Here is a 17,914-nt window from a genome sequence, read left to right as displayed (position 1 = left end):
AATCACATCAGGCCGGTTTCTAATCAAGTGGCTTGGTGCTCAGGTGCTGGCACTCCTCTCACTAGCTCACCTTTCTGCAAGTCTCTCCGCCCAACACACACTCCTGACTCTTCACCCCCAACCTTAAGCTTGCTGTCCTGCCTCAGCCTTGCAAGGATTGCAGAGAGAGGACATGGTAAGTAGCAGCAACAATGACCTGAACCAAGAACTGAATACTGGGCTAAGCCCCACCTCCAACCTCTAGACATCAGAAGTGGCACATGGTCACTTATTTATTTTTGATACAAATGTACATGACACACGTTCTGACAGCTACCCACCACCACAGGCTAGGGAAGGTGGTTGGGGAGAAGAGCTGGTGGGTGCTGTCAGTGCCTTGCCGGCCTTCCCAGCTGCAGCCAGATCCCCAGGCCTTCAGGGGTGGGTCACTGTAGGTGCAGGTAGTGATGTGGGTGCTGGCCTTGCAGAGGCTAGGGGGAGGGGCTCAGTTCCACAGCCACCAGCTGAGTTGGGGACCCTGGGGAGCCAGCCCCAGGCGCAGGTGCTGTCCTCTGCCTGGCCAGCACACTTCCCATAGGGGTCGGGGAGAGATGGAGGGAAGTGGTTTTCCTTTTAAGTTTATAGGACAGGGATACAAGTAGGGGCAGCAACTGGACCACAGCTGGTGACCCTGACAGTCTCCCTGTCCCAGGTGGGGGGAGAGGGGCTGACTTCCAATGCTGGTTCCACTACTCTGGTTCCCCTGCTCCTCAGAGCTCCAGGTGGGCCAGGTCTCTGGAACGGCACTGCCGCTCACATCCTCAGTTGCAGGAACGCAGGGACACTCAGTTACCACAGAGTTAAAATTAAGGGGTAGGGAGAGGAAAAGACTTTCCAGTGTTTGCTGCTGGGGACCCTGGCACACAAGTTGGGGCCTGTGCTCTAGGCAGGGGCCGTTTGGCATGAAAGAGCAGCAAGGGGGGGCTGCTGGCTACAGGACAGAGACATCCAGAGATAATGTACAAAGGAGGGGGTGCCCCTGCTCGGCCCCCCAGGGCTAAACTGGCTCATGGGGATAGGGTGCAGTAGGCGGAGCTGCCCCATCTGGAGTGTCCCTGCCCCACACCCTTTGCTGAGGGCGCCTGGAAGGCAGGTGAAGAGCTGGGAGGGGTTCCTTGAGGCTCCTGCACATCAGCAGGGCAGGGATGCTATGTACAGAGGGAGGGTATGGAATGTGGGAGACAGAGGCTCCTGTCACCTCACATTTCTGTCCTTGGGGCTTGAGGGGAGGGCACCAGGGCACCTGGATGCCAGAGGAAAACGGTGGCACTAAGGGCACTTGTGCCAGTGGCTCTGTTGGGGGTGGGTTAGTGTCTGGAGTGGCCCAGCTCCCATGGCCAGTGAGGTCCCAGGGTGTGGGTAAGGGCAGGGAAAGTGGTCACTGTTTCTTCTCTCGGGTGGTGATGGTGACCAGCTGCTTGGCAGCCTTGGCGATGTCATAGGCGCACTGGATCACCTGCTGAGTCAGCAGCTGGAAGTCCACAGGGGCGCCCGGCTCTGGAGGCACTGTCTTCCGGCACTCGCTCTGAAGCCGGTAGGCGCTGGCGTTGAGCAGCCGCAGTGAACTGCGCACAGGCTCCAGGGCTGGCCTCTGGAGGGAGGAGTGAGGAGCCGATGAGCTCTGGACTTTAAGCCGGGCTTCTGACTGGCTCACTGTGCTCACCTCCACCCAGGCAGCAGTCAGCTTACCTGCATCTGCCCCACCCCAAGGCCCTCCCACTCTGCTTCTCGGTGGCCCCTGTACCTTTGGGAAGAGAGAAGCCATCTCAGTCACAGCCAAATGTATCTTTTCTGAACAGGGTACAAAGCTGTCAGGGAAAGGGGGTAGTTAGATGAGAGATTTCTGAGTTCCAGAGCCAGAGGACCCTAGCAATACCCTCCACCCCAATTCTCAGAAGTTAACAAGAACTTGTGCCCACCCTACCTGTCATGTTTGAACTCCTGGGCTGCCCGCAATAGTTCCTGAATGTTCTTGGTGACCTGCTCTGTCTTTAGGATGACGTCTTCGGTGCTGGGGAGCCCGGGGTCGAGGTCTCCATCTAAGCTCTCCAGCTCAGGGTGCAGCTCATCCTCCTTGCTCAGCTCTAGGAATCGCTTCCCTTCAAGCCTAACTCAGGTAGGAGGGGAAAGGAGCCATTCCAGCCACTGACGGCTTCTGCACCTGCATGCTGGGCCCTCACCGCCTCCCCTCCAGGCGCTCACAGGGCTGGGTAGAGACCCCCAGGTATCTCACCCAAGCAGAGGGTCCCCACTCTGTGTGTTCTCATAGTCACTGTCCGCACCACTGCCGTGGCGTGAGAGCTTGCTCTGGAGGGTGGGGAGGGGTGATGGGTGAGCACACACTCCTGGACCTGTGTAGCCCACACACTGCCCCTGGGCCCTGGGATGGAAATTACCGCGTGGCGACTTCCTTCTTGGGAGCACGACAGCAGTGGGGAGGAGGGAGTGAAGGGCACAGAAGAGGCAGACACCCCCTTCCGGATCTGAAAGCCAGGACAGGGCCAGAGTCAGTCTCCACCTGTACTTCAGTGTCTGTCACGCGTAGCTTAACAGCTACTGGGGCTGGTGACTCACGGGTTCAGGGTTCACCCTTCCCCAGGTCCTGCTTACCCGATAAAGGCCGGCAGGGACATGCACTGAGTAGATGGCATCGTCTTCGAGCTCCTGAGGGAGCAGGGCAGTGTCAGAGTTAGTGTGACCCTCATTTCCCCCACCAAGGCCAACAGGCTACTCACCGTGCTGTGGAAAGGCTGGAGCCGGGTGGCGAGCTCGTCCCCAGGTGTACCTCCAAAGGGCTTCAATGCAGAGCCTGGCTCATACATAGAGAAGGCCTGGCGGTCCCTGCGGTGGGTGCTTCCACCAGGCCCCATGAGGGTGTGTTCTGCCCGTTCACTGGGAAGTGAGGGTGGAGGCACTGGTCCGGGTGGCTGCCGAAGCTGCAGGTTCTCTGCCTGCAATTTGTGGATCTCCCTTTGCAGCCGCCGCAGCTCGTCACTCAGGCTGCTGTTGACCTTCATGAGCTGTTGCACCTTGGCCTCGGAGGTAGCCAGAGCCTTCTTCAGCTCCAGGTACTCCTGCAGTGTCACTGCCCCATCTGACAGATCTGAGGAGTCCATGCTCTGTAGGGACAGAAGCCAGTCAGTCTTGGGGACAGAGGCTGACCAAAGCTGGGCTATGTATAACATGGAACTGGGTCTAAAGGCCAGAAGGAACAGAGGAGACTACGGGAGGGAAGAGTAGGGTCAGTGTCAGACCCTGGCACGGTTGTTCCGCGTGGCGCCTGCACTGGGCAAGGGCTCCTGGTCCGTGTCTTCGTCGGAAGCCACGCTGTCGTAGTCGTGCTGGTCATCCAGCTCGCTCTGGCTCCGTGCAGACAGCTCAAGGTTGTCTAAAGACAGAAGACCTGTCACTTGGGCCTGCTCAGCCACACACATCATTTATCAAGATCCCAGGCAAAGGTGACCGCAGGGCCTGCAACAGTGCCTTAGCCTGTGCGCTCCCACCTGTGGGGCTGCTTAGACTCTTGCCCTGCTGCCTCCGTTTGGCCTCACTGAGAATGTCGATGATCAAGGTGGCAAACTCTCGGGCATTGAAACGGGCCAATTTCTGTCGTCCCTACAAGGCGGAAAGGACAAAGCCGGCATGAGGGACCACTTCTGGTTGGCTCAGGGGCAGGAACAGAATAGCAAAGCAGGACGCTGCCATCCCATCCATTCACAGCTAAAACACCCAGCCCAACATCAGCAGGGTGGTAGCCCAGGTCAGCAAAGCCTTAAGGCACCCAAGGGAGCCCTTAGGAGGCTAAAATACCCAGCAGTACTAGAGAATAGCTCCATCCCATTCCTAGTCAGACTCTGAGGGAGGCCTTGGGAGAGCCTGCCTGGGTGCCAGCTTGTCTCTGGCTAAAGAAGGGCAGGGCCCTCAGACTGAAAGGAAACCACCCAGGCCTCCCACCTATCCCTCCTCACCTGATTCCGAGTGGCTGAGTATTCAGGGTTGACTGGCAGGAAGGGCACAGCACTGCGCTCCGTCACCAGGGTGCTATGATTTTGGGTAGCTAGCCACACTGTGGGGGAAGGGCAGGGAGCAGATCACCCATGGTGAATGGGCCCTCAGAGAAGCACTGAGCAGAGCCCCCCAGGCCCTCTATTCTGACTGGGTCAGTGTCACAGGAAGCAGGGTCTCCACGAACACAAAAGCTGGGCCACACCCTGTGAGCCCCGCCCACTGACAACACAACAAGGCAGGGCCCACCAGGCCAGACCCAGAGTTTGGGTTGGAATCTGGCTGTGGCCAGGAAGGAGTGATGCAGGGTAGGGGTGGAGCATGGCTGGGGAGACAGCCAGAATGGGAGGCAGCCAGAGCAACATGAGCTCCAGTGCCTGGTGGGTAGGGAGGCAGCTGGCTCCTACTGCCCAGTGGGGGATGGCAGGGACTCACCCCAGTAGGTCTCAGAGCAGTACCCCGTTCCCCTGGTTCCCTGGGTCCTTGCTCTTTGCAGCAGGTCCCTTACGTCTACTGTGTCCTTGCTCTTTACAGCAGATCTCTTACCACTCACCAGCATCATTTTCTCTCCGATCCACCTCATCATACACATCCATGGCAAGTTCCTCAAAAAGCCGGTTGCTGAGCTGGAGGCAGAGAGGGGACCCAGGGTCTGTCAGGATGCCGTGTGATGTGGGCAAGTCTCATGACCCGTGTTACCCAGCTCATTTTAGAACTGAGGGATAGGTAAGGTTTACTGTGCAAGGAAGAGAGTCCAGGCCATTTCCTCCTCTCAGAGATGAGGCTCTGGACACACCACTTGGAGGGCAGAACCAGGATCAAAGAAAAGGGCATGGGGAGGTGATGGGAGGGGCGAGGCTGGCAAGACAGGAGAGGGCTGCTCTAAGTAGTCCCAGCTTGTTGAGGCAGACTCACCGCTTGCAGCTTCTTCTTGGCAGCTTTGGCCAATTCAGACAGATCCAAGCTGTGGACAGGAGGGAGGAGAGAGGCCAGACATGAGGGATGGCCTGGCCCCTGCTGGTTGCCTCCCAAGCATGCAGGGGGCTCAGGGAGATGAGACCCCGAGGTCACACACCAAGCCTCCCCCACCCAAACGTCACAGCCTGCAGCCAACAGGTGTGGGTACCTCTGAGACATGCACTTTTGCCGAGATCTAATCCAGGAAGGCAGCAAAGGGAAGAATAGGACAGAGCAGCAATTACCCAGCAGCAGGCCGCTCTTGCCTTCACACGTCAAGCTCAGACACATCTCCACACACTCAACACACAGCATGCAAGGAAATCTGCCTCCCCAGCCAGTTCCTCTGTCCACTGTCAGCTACACGGAGCCATCCGGTATTCCTTCTTCCTCAGGTCCTAGCCACGCCTCCCACTTCTGCCCTTGTTTCCTCTGGTCTGGGCTTTTAGACTTCTAGGCTTGTCTTTAAAATCCTTTTCTCATCCAGTGGCAGAGTGCTAACATACCTGGCTATGCTCTCTGCCTTAAAACAGTTCAATAGTAAATGTACATAGACTATAGCCCAACCATACTTCTTCATAATGCTTTCTTTAAAAAATGCTAACTACTTTGTATTTGTTGTGTTATTGTCAATCTTCCCCGAAGGGTAAGTATTAGCCCCCCATGCTGAGATGACATGACTAAGGCTCAGGCTAGGTAATCTGTTTCAAGTCACACGGTCAGGTACCACCGTACCACCACTCCCCATTACAGCCTGGACTCTGGCCAGGATGGTTCCACCTTTGCTGAGGTTCCCCACAAGGTTCATTCTCACCTGGCTCCTTCCAATCTTATTCCCTCACACTATGCTGTGGTACACAAATTGCTTGTAGTTCCTACCTCTGTACCCTACCACCTCTTGCTGCTGTCCTGCCTGTTAAGTTGTAGCTCAGGGCTGGCGAGAAGGCTCAGTGGGTAAGAGCACAGACTGCTCTACCGAAGGTCCTGAGTTCAAATCCCAGCAACTACATGGTGGCTCACAACCACCCAAAATGAGATCTGATGCCCTCTTCTGGTGTGTCTGAAGACAGCTACAGTGTACTTATGTATAATAAAAAATAAATCTTTAAAAAAAAAAAGTTGTAGCTCAGGGTAACGTGGTGTCTGCATTACCTCGGTGTCTCTAGAGCAGCAGCTGGCTCTGAGAAGGTGCTAAGTTACAACCACTGACTCGATGTCCTTGTGTGTGTGTGTTGACTATGCATATATGGGCACACATATGAAGTAGAATTGAGTCTTGGGGTCTTGGAACAGGGGAGTTCTGGGTTTAGGAATCTGAGCTGCACAGCCTGACCGTCCCATTTGTCTGCATAGGCTGTGATGGAAAACCTCTCCTAATGCCAAGGGGCACTGCCTGGCATGAAGCTGTAGTCCTCTGAGGACCACTAGGTGGCGCCAACTCATCCTTGTCCCGTAAACTGAGTAAGTGGCTGGGTTATCCACCGCTGAGTTATCTTGGGGCCTCCAAGATCAGAGGCAAAAATTCACCATGACCCCCCTGCCACCGCATACTGGAGTTCTGGCCTACTGGACTCCAGTTCCAAAGCCACCAAGTTCCCTGTAGCTATCTTCTTCCTAGAGGGAATACTTCATCCAAAGGCTACACGGCAGATCCAGTCTAGTTAGGCCTTTCCTTGAACCTAAACCCTCCAGACATTTAATAATCACAAGGTTCACATGCACTGCTGTATGCTGAGCTGACACTCCTAGCCTTGAGGTCCACAGTAGCAGGGACTACTAATTCCCGTGTTGCTAGTTAATGTGGGCATAGGGTGGGAGGCCAGGCCTCTGAAGCCTAGAGAGAGGCAGGGCTCTGGGTCAAGTCACCTTGACATCTAATAGCTGGAAAGGGGCATCAGGTGGGCACTCACCTGTCAGCCATCTGTGGGATGATGTAATGCCCATTCTTGTGATCTGAACAAAAATAAAAATGCCAAGTCATGGATGGCAGGTGGCGCCAGTATCCAGGAGCCCACTTCACCACCGTGAGCAGGGTTTGACACGGAGGAAATGGAGGTCGGCGGGATACCCCAAGAGCATTGGACGCTGGCTGGAAGTCAGGCCCACCCCCACTCCTTGGCCCCAACATACTTGCAGCAACCCAGAGCCTGCAGCAATTTCACAGGAGCCAGTTGCCTAGCAACACAGTTCCCCAGCTGGCTTTGTCACTATGGCACCTGCTGCTTGGGTGTGTCTGGGTCCCACCTGCCTGGCCTAGTCAGGCCCAGCTCATTCTCTGCTCACCAGGCTTTCGTCCACAGAGATAGAAGGCCAACCGGTCAGTGAGCTCATACTGGCACTCAACTAGCCTTTCTGCCAGTTCATGGTGCCCCGCCTGCCTGTGGGGAGGGGACACGGCTCAGCCACACAGCAGCAGTCACTCCCCTCCACCTACGCCTCACCCTTTAGCTGATTCTCACCTGGCATAGTCGATGGGTGTGCGGCCATTGACATCAGGAGACCCGGGGTCAGCCCCATACACTACCAGCAGCTCAGCCTGCAGTGTCTGCCCTGCCTTGGCAGCCACATGTAGAGGTGTAGTGCCCTTTTCTGGGTGAAAAAAGTTGGCCTGGGCACCCAAGGAAAGCAGGCGCAGACATGTTTCCAAGTTGCCTGTTCGCACACTTGAGTGCAGTTGCTGCGAGGAGCAGAGTGTGCAATAAATGAGTGTGACAGATAACGTGTGCCCAAGGAACTTCTCCCCTAACCCCACAACTGGCTGTTCCTGGTACTCCTACAGCTCCAAAGGGCCAAAACCAGGCCATGTCAGGCAGGCCAGAGGGCTTCTAACTACAGGATAATGCCAATTAATAACAGCGGTTGTGTTGCCAGTCACTATCTTCCATGAGCTCTGCTTGGAACAGATACCAGCTAGAGGTGGGCCTGTGATTACTTTCCCATTTTTCTGGTGAAGAAATGAAGGCTCTGAATAGCTGAGCAAGGCCCTCGACCTCAGGGTTCCCTAGCTTTCAAGTGGCAGACGGACGGGAGGCCTTGTGTATCCACTTGGGAGCAGAGGCATCTTAGCCATCAGCAGAATGACACAGCCCCAGAGTGTCTGCACTTCCTGCTTCCCCTGGCCCTACTGCCTCTGGGACCCAGGCCTCGGGTGTCGTGGGTGTGGGAGGGGGCCCCTCACACCTTGCTGAGGTCTTTGGCGGTGACCCCATCATCATCACGGCAGGGAAGCTTGTGCACGAACGCCAGCATCTGGTACTTTGCCCTGATGAACTCTGACTTGATGGGGCTGCATTGGAGCACACAGGAAGCAATGGGAGCAAGAAGCTTAGGGAAGAGACCTTTCAGGCCCCGTCCCAGGCACACGGTCTGCCCACTGCCCCTGCAGCCCCACTCACTGGACTTTATCTTGGGGGTTGGCTTTGCGCCGGCCACTTTGCACTTGCGCAGGGTCCAGCAGGGAGTGCTCCCAGATGGAGTTGGCCCCGTTGCTGGCAAGCGTGTGCACCATCTGTGGGGAAGAGATGCCAAGCATAGAGTGTCCACTGCATGCTGGGCACTGAGGGAGATACTCCCAAAGTGCCTGCTACAGCTGGAAACATCCCTAAGGGTCCTACAGTGTGTCTGGTATCCACTCAGGCCACCCAAAGTCATGTGTCCTGTTTAGCACTTCACGCTGGCTTGCCTTGGTGGGTTCGCCAAGCTTCAGAACGTTTCAGAGCTTGCTCAGCACACTGTCCAGATATGAGTTCAAGCTGCTGATCGGGGGGGGGTGGGGGGGGGGCCGCATGTTGTGAATAGGCGTGTGTGTGTGTGCATGTGTGTGTGTGTGTGTGTGCATTTGCATGCGCGCATGAGGCTGAGGGTGGGGGCCCCAGGGTACCTGGACCCTGCACACTGGGAGGAAGAGTCTCTGGTTCAGTCCCTACCTGGAGCAGCGTAGGAGGCCAGGCGCTGTGGCGCAGGTGCTTGACAATGGAGATGTGTCGTCCCAGGCTCCGGTGCACACTGCAGCACTCGTCACAAACCAGCACACCTCTGCTGATAGATGCCCAGCCAGGGTCTGGGGGAACAGAGGTGGGAAGTTGTTAGGGGCCAGAGGAAAGGCCCTACCTCCAGAGCACTCATCAGGGGCTGGCACATGCTTAGTGCTTCAGGCACATTTACTCAGTCTCCTCAGGAGCCCAGAAGTTGGCCACCAGCCCTTTCCTCTAACTCCTCTGGGAATGCAGGGTCCCCAGTGCTCCTCAGCGGGTACAGCTTCCTATCCCACAGCCACGGCGATCAGTCTCACAGCCTCTCCTCAGGGATTAATATTGCCACCCAGCCACTCCATAGGGAGGCAGGAACCCCGATGCCACACATCACACAGTCCTGGATATGCTCCTGTTAGACCCCATCTGACAGCCTGCTCCAGCCTCAGGCCACAGTCAATGTGGGTTTGTGGCCTTCAGGACAACGGGACTAACCTTGTCTGAGTACTCAGCGTTTACAGCCAAGTATTCAGCCCATGATTCCTTACAGGAAGTGCTATCTTGCTCTACAGATGAGGATTAAACAGCTCAGAGAGGTCAAAGGGCTTGCTCAAGGTCACACAGCTAATAAGGAGTGCTGCTGGAATGCAGAGCCAGACACCTCACTGCCAGAGACCAGGCCAAGCCTAAACTTGCTGCCCTCTGCTCCCACAGCCTCAGGATGAGTCTGGGGAGCCACTCTCTAGTCCTTGGGGTGAAATGAACTTGGGAAACAGGAATGGGGGCTCATGGATGGAGCTCCTGGGTCCTCAGGGTAGGAGAGATGCCACCACACCAAGTCCCTCTGGAAAGGGGAGGAGACAACTGCACAGGGCTCAGGCTACAGAAAGGAAAGGTCATGGGGGAGAAAGCGGCCATTGTGTGCTGTCCAGAGTGGGGGCAGGGAGTCGCTCTTCCAGGACACTCTGCTCTGCCCAGGCCCCCACCCAGGCTCAGGAAGCCTTGTTCTGGGGGATGGGGCTGGCTCTCTGCCTCGCCTTATTAGAACTCAGGATGCTCAGCAGTGGAGGCTCTCAGGGGCTAGAGTAATCTCTCCCATCCATAAGACAATTCTTGGGCCCTTGGAGCCAACGTCACCATCAGAGTTCCCAGAATCATGAGCAGACTGAGTCAGGGCTGAACTGCTGCCCATGTTGGGGGTGTCCCCCAGTACAGTGTGGAAATGGGAAGTGAAAGCTGTCTTTGGATTCGGGCTTCTTTTGGAATCTCACAAAACAAGGCAAGGAGGGATGTACAGTGACCACCACACACCTTCCCAGGAGATGACTTTTAAGAACTGGGGAAGAGATCAGCCACCTCTGCCAAGAGGGGGAGCCCTAGAGTACTTTTGTGTTGGTTTTACCCAAACAATGAGAACCACGCCCCCCTAGGGCATGGAAAACTCCCTTCCCCCACTCCCAAACACCACTGGGTCAGGGGGTCTGCCTGCCAGTCACCTCCTGCAGCCCAGGCAGGAAGCGGGAAATGATGCAGCCTAAATTCCTCTTGTTGAAGAGGTAGGGTTTCCTGTGAGTGGGGAGACGCCCAGGCCGGGATCAGAAGCGGCCAGTCCTGAGGCCTCCACCCGAGGCCTGTGGCCCTGTGGAGAAGCCAGGCCTACAGGAACCAGCTTGACATTCTGGGCCAGTGGTCCCAGAGCCTCAAGCTCTAAAGCCTTCCTGGCACCTTCTCCCTGCTTGAGAAGGGTCCTCCTTTCCCCTGCTGTGACCTCCAACAGGAAGGGAGGGCAGGGGACACTGCTGATCTTAGTCACACTGGTGCCAGCTCAGTTCTGGATGACACAGATAGGAAGTCTGTGTCTAACAATTCTACCTGTACTCTAGGTCCAAATGACCTTGGCTAGCCAACGGAGCTGCAAACCCCACCTCCACCAGATCTGAAACGGAAGGGCCAGGAAGGGTTTCTAAGAAGCTCCTTGCAAACTGGGCAGGAGGGTAGGGAACATGAGGCCTGGGGAAGGCAGTGTCTTCCTCTAGCTGCTCCACAGGCAGGTGAGGGCTAGTGTGACCAGGTTATCAGAAGGGACATCAGGATAAGATAACTGGTGCCAACCATAGGAAGGTCTCTAAAGAAAACTCATGCCGGGGCTGGTGAGATGGCTCAGTGGGTAAGAGCACCCGACTGCTCTTCCGAAGGTCCAGAGTTCAAATCCCAGCAACCACATGGTGGCTCACAACCATCTGTAACGAGATCTGACGCCCTCTTCTGGTGTGTCTGAAGACAGCTACAGCAGTGTACTTACATGTAATGAATAAATAAATTAAAAAAAAAAAAAAAAAAGAAAACTCATGCCACCACCAAAAGCTACTAGGCCAGCAAAGGGCCAGAAGGCCTGGACAGAAAGCCCAGGCTCAGGCCTCTCCCCCTCTAAGCTAAGGGTCAAGCCCTTGGAAGAGGCGAGAAAAGAAAACTGTGCTAAAAGCAGGCAAGAGGAATCCAAGGGGAAGGAGGTTTCCATTGGGGGTGTGGTCAGAGGTGGGAGCTGTAGAGAGCTATGGAAATGTTATATTCACTGGGCAGAGTGGTGGCCACATAGGCTTACATATGCCTGAAACCCACAGGATAGCCACGCATGGTAGGGCATGCCTTTAGTCACAGCACTCAGGAGGCAGAGGCAGGTGAATCTCCAGCTTGGTCTATATAGTAAGATCCTGTCACAAAAAAAAAAAAAAAAAAAAAAAAAGACAGAAAGACAGACTACAGGACAAACACTCACCTGGCTATACAGCCAGCTGGGCAGTGCTGGTGCATACCTTTAATCCCAGAACTCAGGAGGCAGAGGCAGGTGAGTCAGAGTTCAAGGCCAGTCTGGTCTACAGAGTGAGTTTCTACAGCTAGGACCATATAGAAGAGACCTTGTCTTAAACTGCACACCCCCCCTCAAACAAAAGACCACTACCATATTTGTTCTTGTAAGAAGGCAAATGAGTCTGTACATTGCCCTGCAACATATTCCCCAGCTCTGGTGACTTACGGCCTGGGTATCTGAAGATCTTTCCTCCAGCCTATCAGAATGTAAGGCCCGATGTAAAGGTGGTGGGTTGGGAAGTGAACGTTTGTTAGCCAGGCCAGAGTTCTTGGGACCAAGGCAATGAGGAAGAGTAGGCAGAGGCAAAGTAAGGGGACAATCACCCTGTGATTGTGCACCCTGACTCCTGCCCTCTCCTGGATTCCCAAGGCAGGCAGGGGCACAGCACCTGGTAAGGTGACACAAGCTGCCACAGCAGCCACATTGTGTCCTTGCAACATAGTCACACCTGTCTCTGAGCACAGGCTCACCTCCTACCTCTATCACACTCCAAGTTAATAAACTACAAAACCACCATGACCCCACTCCATGATCTCACTCCATAGCCCTGGCTGGCCTGGGGATCTGCCTGCCTCTCTGTCTCTCAAGTGCTGGGTTTAAAGGCATGTGCTACCTACCATACCCAGACAATAACAGAGTTCTATCACAGTGACTCTGTGACTCTGGGCTATAATGGGATATATATGGACTATATTTTATCATATGCATGGGATATGAGAAGGTCAGGCATGCTTATGCTCTCTTGTCTGGGATGCTATAGGCCTAGATCAAGGATGCCATTGTCTGTCAGACCCAGTGTGGCACAGGGCACTCCTGACAAAGACCAACACTTGTACCTGGGGAATGGCTGCCACGTGGCAATCACTACACTACACACTAGGTGCTAAGGTGGGATAATGAGGAAGACTGTCAACGCTCTGCCCATCTGCTTAGTAATTTGCATTCTGCATCAGAGAGAGGAAAAGAAAAGAATCCTGAGGCAGGCCTGCCTCTGTCACATGAGGATGGGGGCTATGAGCTCAGTGGCCTAACATCTAACACACCCTGTTCCTCCCAGCACCGACTGGGTGTCCAGAGGCTGCAGCCAGCCAGTCACAGACTCTATCTGCTCCAGAACCAAGAATGTAGACTGGGAAATGCAAGGGTCCTCAAAATCCATTTCTGTTCCACCTGAGACCCAGAGTGAGCAAAGCATCATAGAATAAGCTGGAAACAAAGCTACTACCTGACCCTGGCTCCCCTGATGGGGCCTGCTAGGCTCCACAGACACACCGCTCATCCATTCAAGGCCAACCGGGGAAAGGGAGTCGTCATTTCCAGCTAACTAGGGGTATGGATGTCCATCTGTAAACGGATCTTCTAGGACCCTCCAAACCGTGACATATCCTAAGGAGGTCTCAGGGTCAGTCACCTACAAGGTGTCCCATGTTCATGACTCTGCAACTACCCACAACTCCCAGTACTCCAGTTTAGATCATGAGAATTACAGGACCATCATTCCTTGGGCTCACGGTCAGATCTTGGGATTTTAAGGGGTGACTACAAGTTATGGGCCTGCATATCAGCACTCCACACTCTCACCTAATCACATCTTCATTACCCAGAGTCCATAAGACCCCGAGACTGTATGGAGACACAGCTTCTTTTATAGAGGATGGGCAAAGGCCAGAACTTCCTGCCTCCAGCCAGCTGCTGAGTCCCATCAACGGCTGTGTCCTCCCAGAGAAGGGACCAGCCTGGTGAGTTGTTGCCCTCCCTTCACTTCCTCAGCAAGCCAAGGGGGCTTTCACAGCAGCTCAGACCGACTCACTCTGCTGGTTAGTAGGGAGGAAGCAGTGTGTAAGTCCAGTTCGCTCAGGAGTCAGCTGGACCAGGGGAGCATAAGCAACCTCACCGCTTTCTCCTATCCAATGAGCTAGAGACCAGGAGGGATCGGCGTCTAGACTGAACCAATACCTAGCACACCTTCTCCAACAGGCCTACCCGGAACAGGAAAAGCTGAGTCTAGATGTTCCCAGACACCAGCAGGCCTGGAGATGCTTCCGGGGAAGATGCCCATGCTTAGATTGTTCCTGAACACCGGGCCCTCTAAGCAGCCCCAGCCTTGGGAAGCAGGGGCGGGGAGTCTTAAGAGTAGCTGCCCCTGTCAGGTGCTCCCTAGGAGCTCGTATCCAGGCCCCTTGCCCTCCACCGCTCCGGCGGGCACGCGGGCCATGTGAGCAGCAGGTGCAAGACGCGGGGGTGGCAGGGATGACACAAACCATCCTAGCGCCCACCTCCCACAGCCTGCCGGCCTCCGCCACAGCCCTCCTGCCACACCAGGCTGGCGCTTCCGTCTGGATGCCGCGATGGAGGTGGGAGGCGGTTCCCTCCCGTTCACCGGCTCCAACGCACAGCGCCCCCCGCAGCCGGCCCTCCCGCCAAGGACGCCGCTCCGCAGTGGCCCCCGCCCCGCCCTCCGGCCCGGCACAGCGCTCCCGCCAGGCCTCGGCGCCCGCCCGGCGGCGGCCTGCGGCGCGGTCCCGCCCCCGACCCGATCCCGCCGCTTACCCGGAGCGCTGCAGTCCGCACACACCTCCGCTCGCGGCCCCTTCCGGGACATCCTCAGCGGCGACGCGGCCGCAGCCCTCTGGGCCAGCGTGGGGGGCGCGGGCGGCGGGCCCGGGCGGCGGCGGCGGCCCTGCGGCCCGGCCCGGCTCCCGCAAGGCCCCGGCGAGGCTCCGCGCGCGCGGCCAACCGTCCGCCCCCGGGGCTGGCCCGGAACCCGCCGTGCCCGCCCGCCCGCTCGCCCTCGGGCGCCCTCCGCCCCGCGCCGCCCCGCGCCGCCCCGCGCCGCCCCGCCGCCGCTCGCCGCTCTCCCCGCCCCCTGCGCGGCCCAGGCCGCTCCTGCAGGAAGCAGTGAAAGCCCTGCCCACCGGGGGAGGGGCGGCCCGCACCCCGCCCCGGCGCTCCGCTCAGCTCCGTGGCTGAGCCTCTCGGAGAAAGGAAGCCTGCGCGCAGGCGGGAGTGGACGGGGGTTCTTAAAGGAGCCGCGGCCCGCGCCCGCCTGGTCTGCAACCGAGACACACGCTAGCACTTTGACCTTCACTTTCCGATTGGGGAGTGGTCCAGGGGACGCTCGGCCCAAAAACCGAGAGACGGACGTGGTGGGGATCGGGGTGGACAGGAAGCATTCCCAGGCACAATGCTCCTAGCGGTCAGAGGCTGGGTTGGGGTGAGGTGTGTGTTCTGGTCCCCTGTGTCCAAGTCAGTGTGTCCAGGTGGGTCTGTGGCCATATCCCTGCGGTGTACACTCACTACCACCAATATGGACGGCCAGGTGCCCGAGAGGTCACTTAACTGTGACTCCCTCTCTGTGGGACTAAAAATACATCATTCTTGTTTCAAATAGGAAAGCAAAGAATCTGGGTGATTATTAAGAGTGTTGTGTGCACCAGTAATAACTTGCTATCTGTTTCGTGTACATCAACGATGTTTCCGGGCTGCCCGACGGGTGTGTATGTATCCTAAGCATATGCTTATAACAGGAGCCAATTTTTGTAAGGATTTTTTTTTTCTTGGACTTCTCATGGAGACGGGGGTGGGGGGAGCAAGGAACTAAAGTGCATGTTGCACGTGGGTGCACCCCACACTGAGCATGCTCCCCCATACACGTGTGACCCGTTTGTGCCCAGCCCCCACCCCTACAGCCGCAAAAGGGCTGTCAGAGAACTCAGCTTATGGAGAGGGCAAAAGCACACAACACCAGGTTGGGGGGGGGGGGGTGAGGGGCGGCGGCGCGCTCGTAGGGGAAGGGGCAGGTCAGCGGTGGCAGAGTTAAGGGAGATTCCTGGGTGTTAGGGATTCCTGCTCAGTAATAAAACGGAGGTTTGAGGGGAGTCCTTGGTTAGGGGTGTCTGAGTGGGTCTATTTCTCCCAGCAATGCCAGAGCAGCAGTGACTTGTGGGTGGGCAGGCTCCTTCCCTAGGGGGAGACAAGTAATGCTTATGAGTCACACCACCCAAAATACACGCAAAGTTCCATCGCCTTTTGCTGCAACCCAGATTGACAAGTTTGTTTGAAATTGTGATCCACAGGATATATTTATAATCTCACCTTAAAAAAAAATCTTGCAGACACCCCCCACCCCCAACCAGTAGCTCAGCAGGTGGGGCTTCTGCCAGCAAAGGGTGGTGGTCATGCCACACCATGCTGCACTCATACCCAAGAGTCTGTAGGCTTGGTGGCCGCAGCAATGGAGGTGGGAAGCAGTCTAGCAGCTGAAACTGGGCGCGCAGCCCAGGAGCAGTGGCCGCCCGTTCACCCCGGATCGACCCCCAGCTATGGAATTTCATTTATTAAATGTCGAGGCAGCTGCTGGCAGCCCCGTCGCTTGGCTGCCTTTGTTTCTTCGCTGTGTGGGCGCGTCTGGAGCACGTGGCAGCCAGGGCGTTGAGACCAAAGGGAAAGCGACCTGGGCTTCGTGTGATAGCCGGCCATCTGGCAAAAGGGCAACCTAGCCTCTAAATGCATGCTGGCCTCTCTCCTTTCTTGGAATACAGGGCGTGCAGAGGAAGAATGATTCACGTCCCCCCACCCCGGCCACCCTATCTCCCTATTGGCTCAGGGACTGCCTGGGAGGGACCCTGGCTCACACAGTCCAAACTTTGTTGCAGAACCCCCAACCTCACCACAGCCAAGCTTTAGAGCTTGAAGATGGGGGAAGAAGGGTTTCTGGCTTCCCCGAAGATGTCATCATCCCAGGAACTGAACAGCTCAAATGGAATCATACACAAGGTTTTGAAAACGATTTAATGAGGAATTGTACAGGCATTCTCGCGGCCTCTCCTAGTTGCCCCTCCTTTCTCTAGCCCCCTCCTCAACTCGGGCTGCAATCACGACACTCTGCTGACCCCTGGCGGTGGAGGTGGGCTGCGGCTCTGGGCTGCAGAGACGCCTACCGGCTCCTCCCAGGCTGCAGAAAGGGGCGAGGCAGTCTACTCAGTCCTCCCGGGCCTGGCACCACTGGGTGTGCAGGAAGCAGGAGAGAAGAACACACAAAGAAACCCAAGAAGGGCGCAAGGAGTTTGCAAGCTTTTGCTGTCGCTTCCCACACAAACACTCTCTAGATTGTTGTTCTAAATCGGGTTGGCCAGGAATTCCTTATTTCTGCCTTGAGGTGGGCTCGAGGAAGGCAACATGTTCGCTCCTACCACCTGTCTCAGGCTGGTTGAAGGAGAGAGGGGCCGTTTTCAGGCAGTTCATACCCTTAGCTCATCCCATGAGGTAGTATCTGATCCCAGTTTAGAGGTGAGTGGGCCGAGAAACTCTGAAGGATAAGCAATTTGTTTAAGATCAAGCAATTGTTACGGTATTTAAATACAACTCTCTTGACATTTTCTCTCCCAAGGCATCTTGGTCCTTTTACCATTTGCAGGTGGCCGCCACAGAGGCCAATTTGACTTTGACCACACTCTCTGCAAGGGCTCCTTGTGGAAGCGCTTGTCTCTCTGCTCTTTCAGGAAGCAGGCAATCTGGACTCAGTCATTTTCCTTAGGCAGGGACCCACATGGGATGGAGGTGGGGAAATGCCACCTGCTGCTGTCTTTGCTCAACCTCATCCTGGTTCTTGCTGAGCCATGTAGGGGAAAGACTGTCTTCTTCGCCTCATTAGACATTCTCTTTTCCAACGTGATGTGTGGAAGCTGGGGTTTAATTTTCTGAGAGAGCAAAGATTTGAGAAATATTTCGATTCTCAGACCCCTGGCTGCTTCAGTGACCCTTGGTACTGATGCCCTGCATCTCTCTTAGGGTCACTCTTTAGTCACTATGAATCTAGATGCCTCTTTACCCTCCCTGGGACCCAAGCTCACTTCTGCAGGCCATAGACCCCCGACCCAACGCTTCAGGTCAGCCCTAAAAGCCTCCCCCATTTCCTTGCAAAAGGCAAAATGCCAAAGGGTGGAGGCGCCCCCAACCCACTTGGCATCCAAGTAAGGCCTCCGCTTCGGCCGGGTTTGACTCTCTGTCCACCCTTCCAGGAAATCAGTTCCAGACCATCTCTGGTCATCCGAAACGCACGGTTCTACCAGGC

General features: G+C 56.1%; 1 protein-coding gene across 2 annotated transcripts; it reads right to left on the bottom strand.

Annotated features, from left to right (window-relative positions):
- Positions 1 to 251: 251 nt before the first annotated feature.
- On the bottom strand, positions 252 to 14,738 carry Git1 (GIT ArfGAP 1). 2 transcript variants are annotated; one of them, NM_001004144.1, is made up of 20 exons: positions 14,392 to 14,614; positions 8,928 to 9,061; positions 8,397 to 8,509; positions 8,182 to 8,287; positions 7,461 to 7,678; positions 7,285 to 7,379; positions 6,912 to 6,954; positions 5,171 to 5,197; positions 4,960 to 5,008; positions 4,598 to 4,670; positions 4,008 to 4,105; positions 3,543 to 3,654; positions 3,294 to 3,427; positions 2,775 to 3,158; positions 2,650 to 2,703; positions 2,436 to 2,522; positions 2,273 to 2,346; positions 1,964 to 2,146; positions 1,784 to 1,847; positions 252 to 1,630 (listed from the first exon to the last, which is right to left on the bottom strand). In NM_001004144.1, the coding sequence occupies exons 1-20, from the start codon at positions 14,441 to 14,443 to the stop codon at positions 1,418 to 1,420; spliced, it is 2,313 nt and encodes a 770-aa protein (NP_001004144.1). In that variant the 5' UTR covers positions 14,444 to 14,614; the 3' UTR covers positions 252 to 1,417. The 2 variants fall into 2 exon arrangements, with proteins under 2 accessions (NP_001004144.1, NP_001361687.1); NM_001374758.1 differs by lacking the exon at positions 5,171 to 5,197 and having other exon boundaries at positions 255 to 1,630; positions 14,392 to 14,738.
- Positions 14,739 to 17,914: the final 3,176 nt, after the last annotated feature.

The sequence above is a fragment of the Mus musculus genome, chromosome 11 (assembly GCF_000001635.26).
Source record: "Mus musculus strain C57BL/6J chromosome 11, GRCm38.p6 C57BL/6J".
In the NCBI taxonomy this organism is placed as follows: Eukaryota; Metazoa; Chordata; class Mammalia; order Rodentia; family Muridae; genus Mus; species Mus musculus.
The sequence above is the reverse complement of the archived record's forward strand: the minus strand, read 5'-3'. Positions and strand labels throughout refer to the sequence as shown.

Excerpts from the sequence above, each read along its gene's own strand:
- Git1 (NM_001004144.1), bottom strand. The coding sequence starts at position 14,443 with ATGTCCCGGAAGGGGCCGCGAGCGGAGGTGTGTGCGGACTGCAGCGCT. Across the intron at positions 7,380-7,460 it reads ACACCCATCGACTATGCCAG|GCAGGCGGGGCACCATGAAC; the intron begins GTGAGAATCAGC and ends CCCTCCCCACAG. Across the intron at positions 4,106-4,597 it reads TCGGAGAGAAAATGATGCTG|TGTGGCTAGCTACCCAAAAT; the intron begins GTGAGTGGTAAG and ends CTTCCCCCACAG.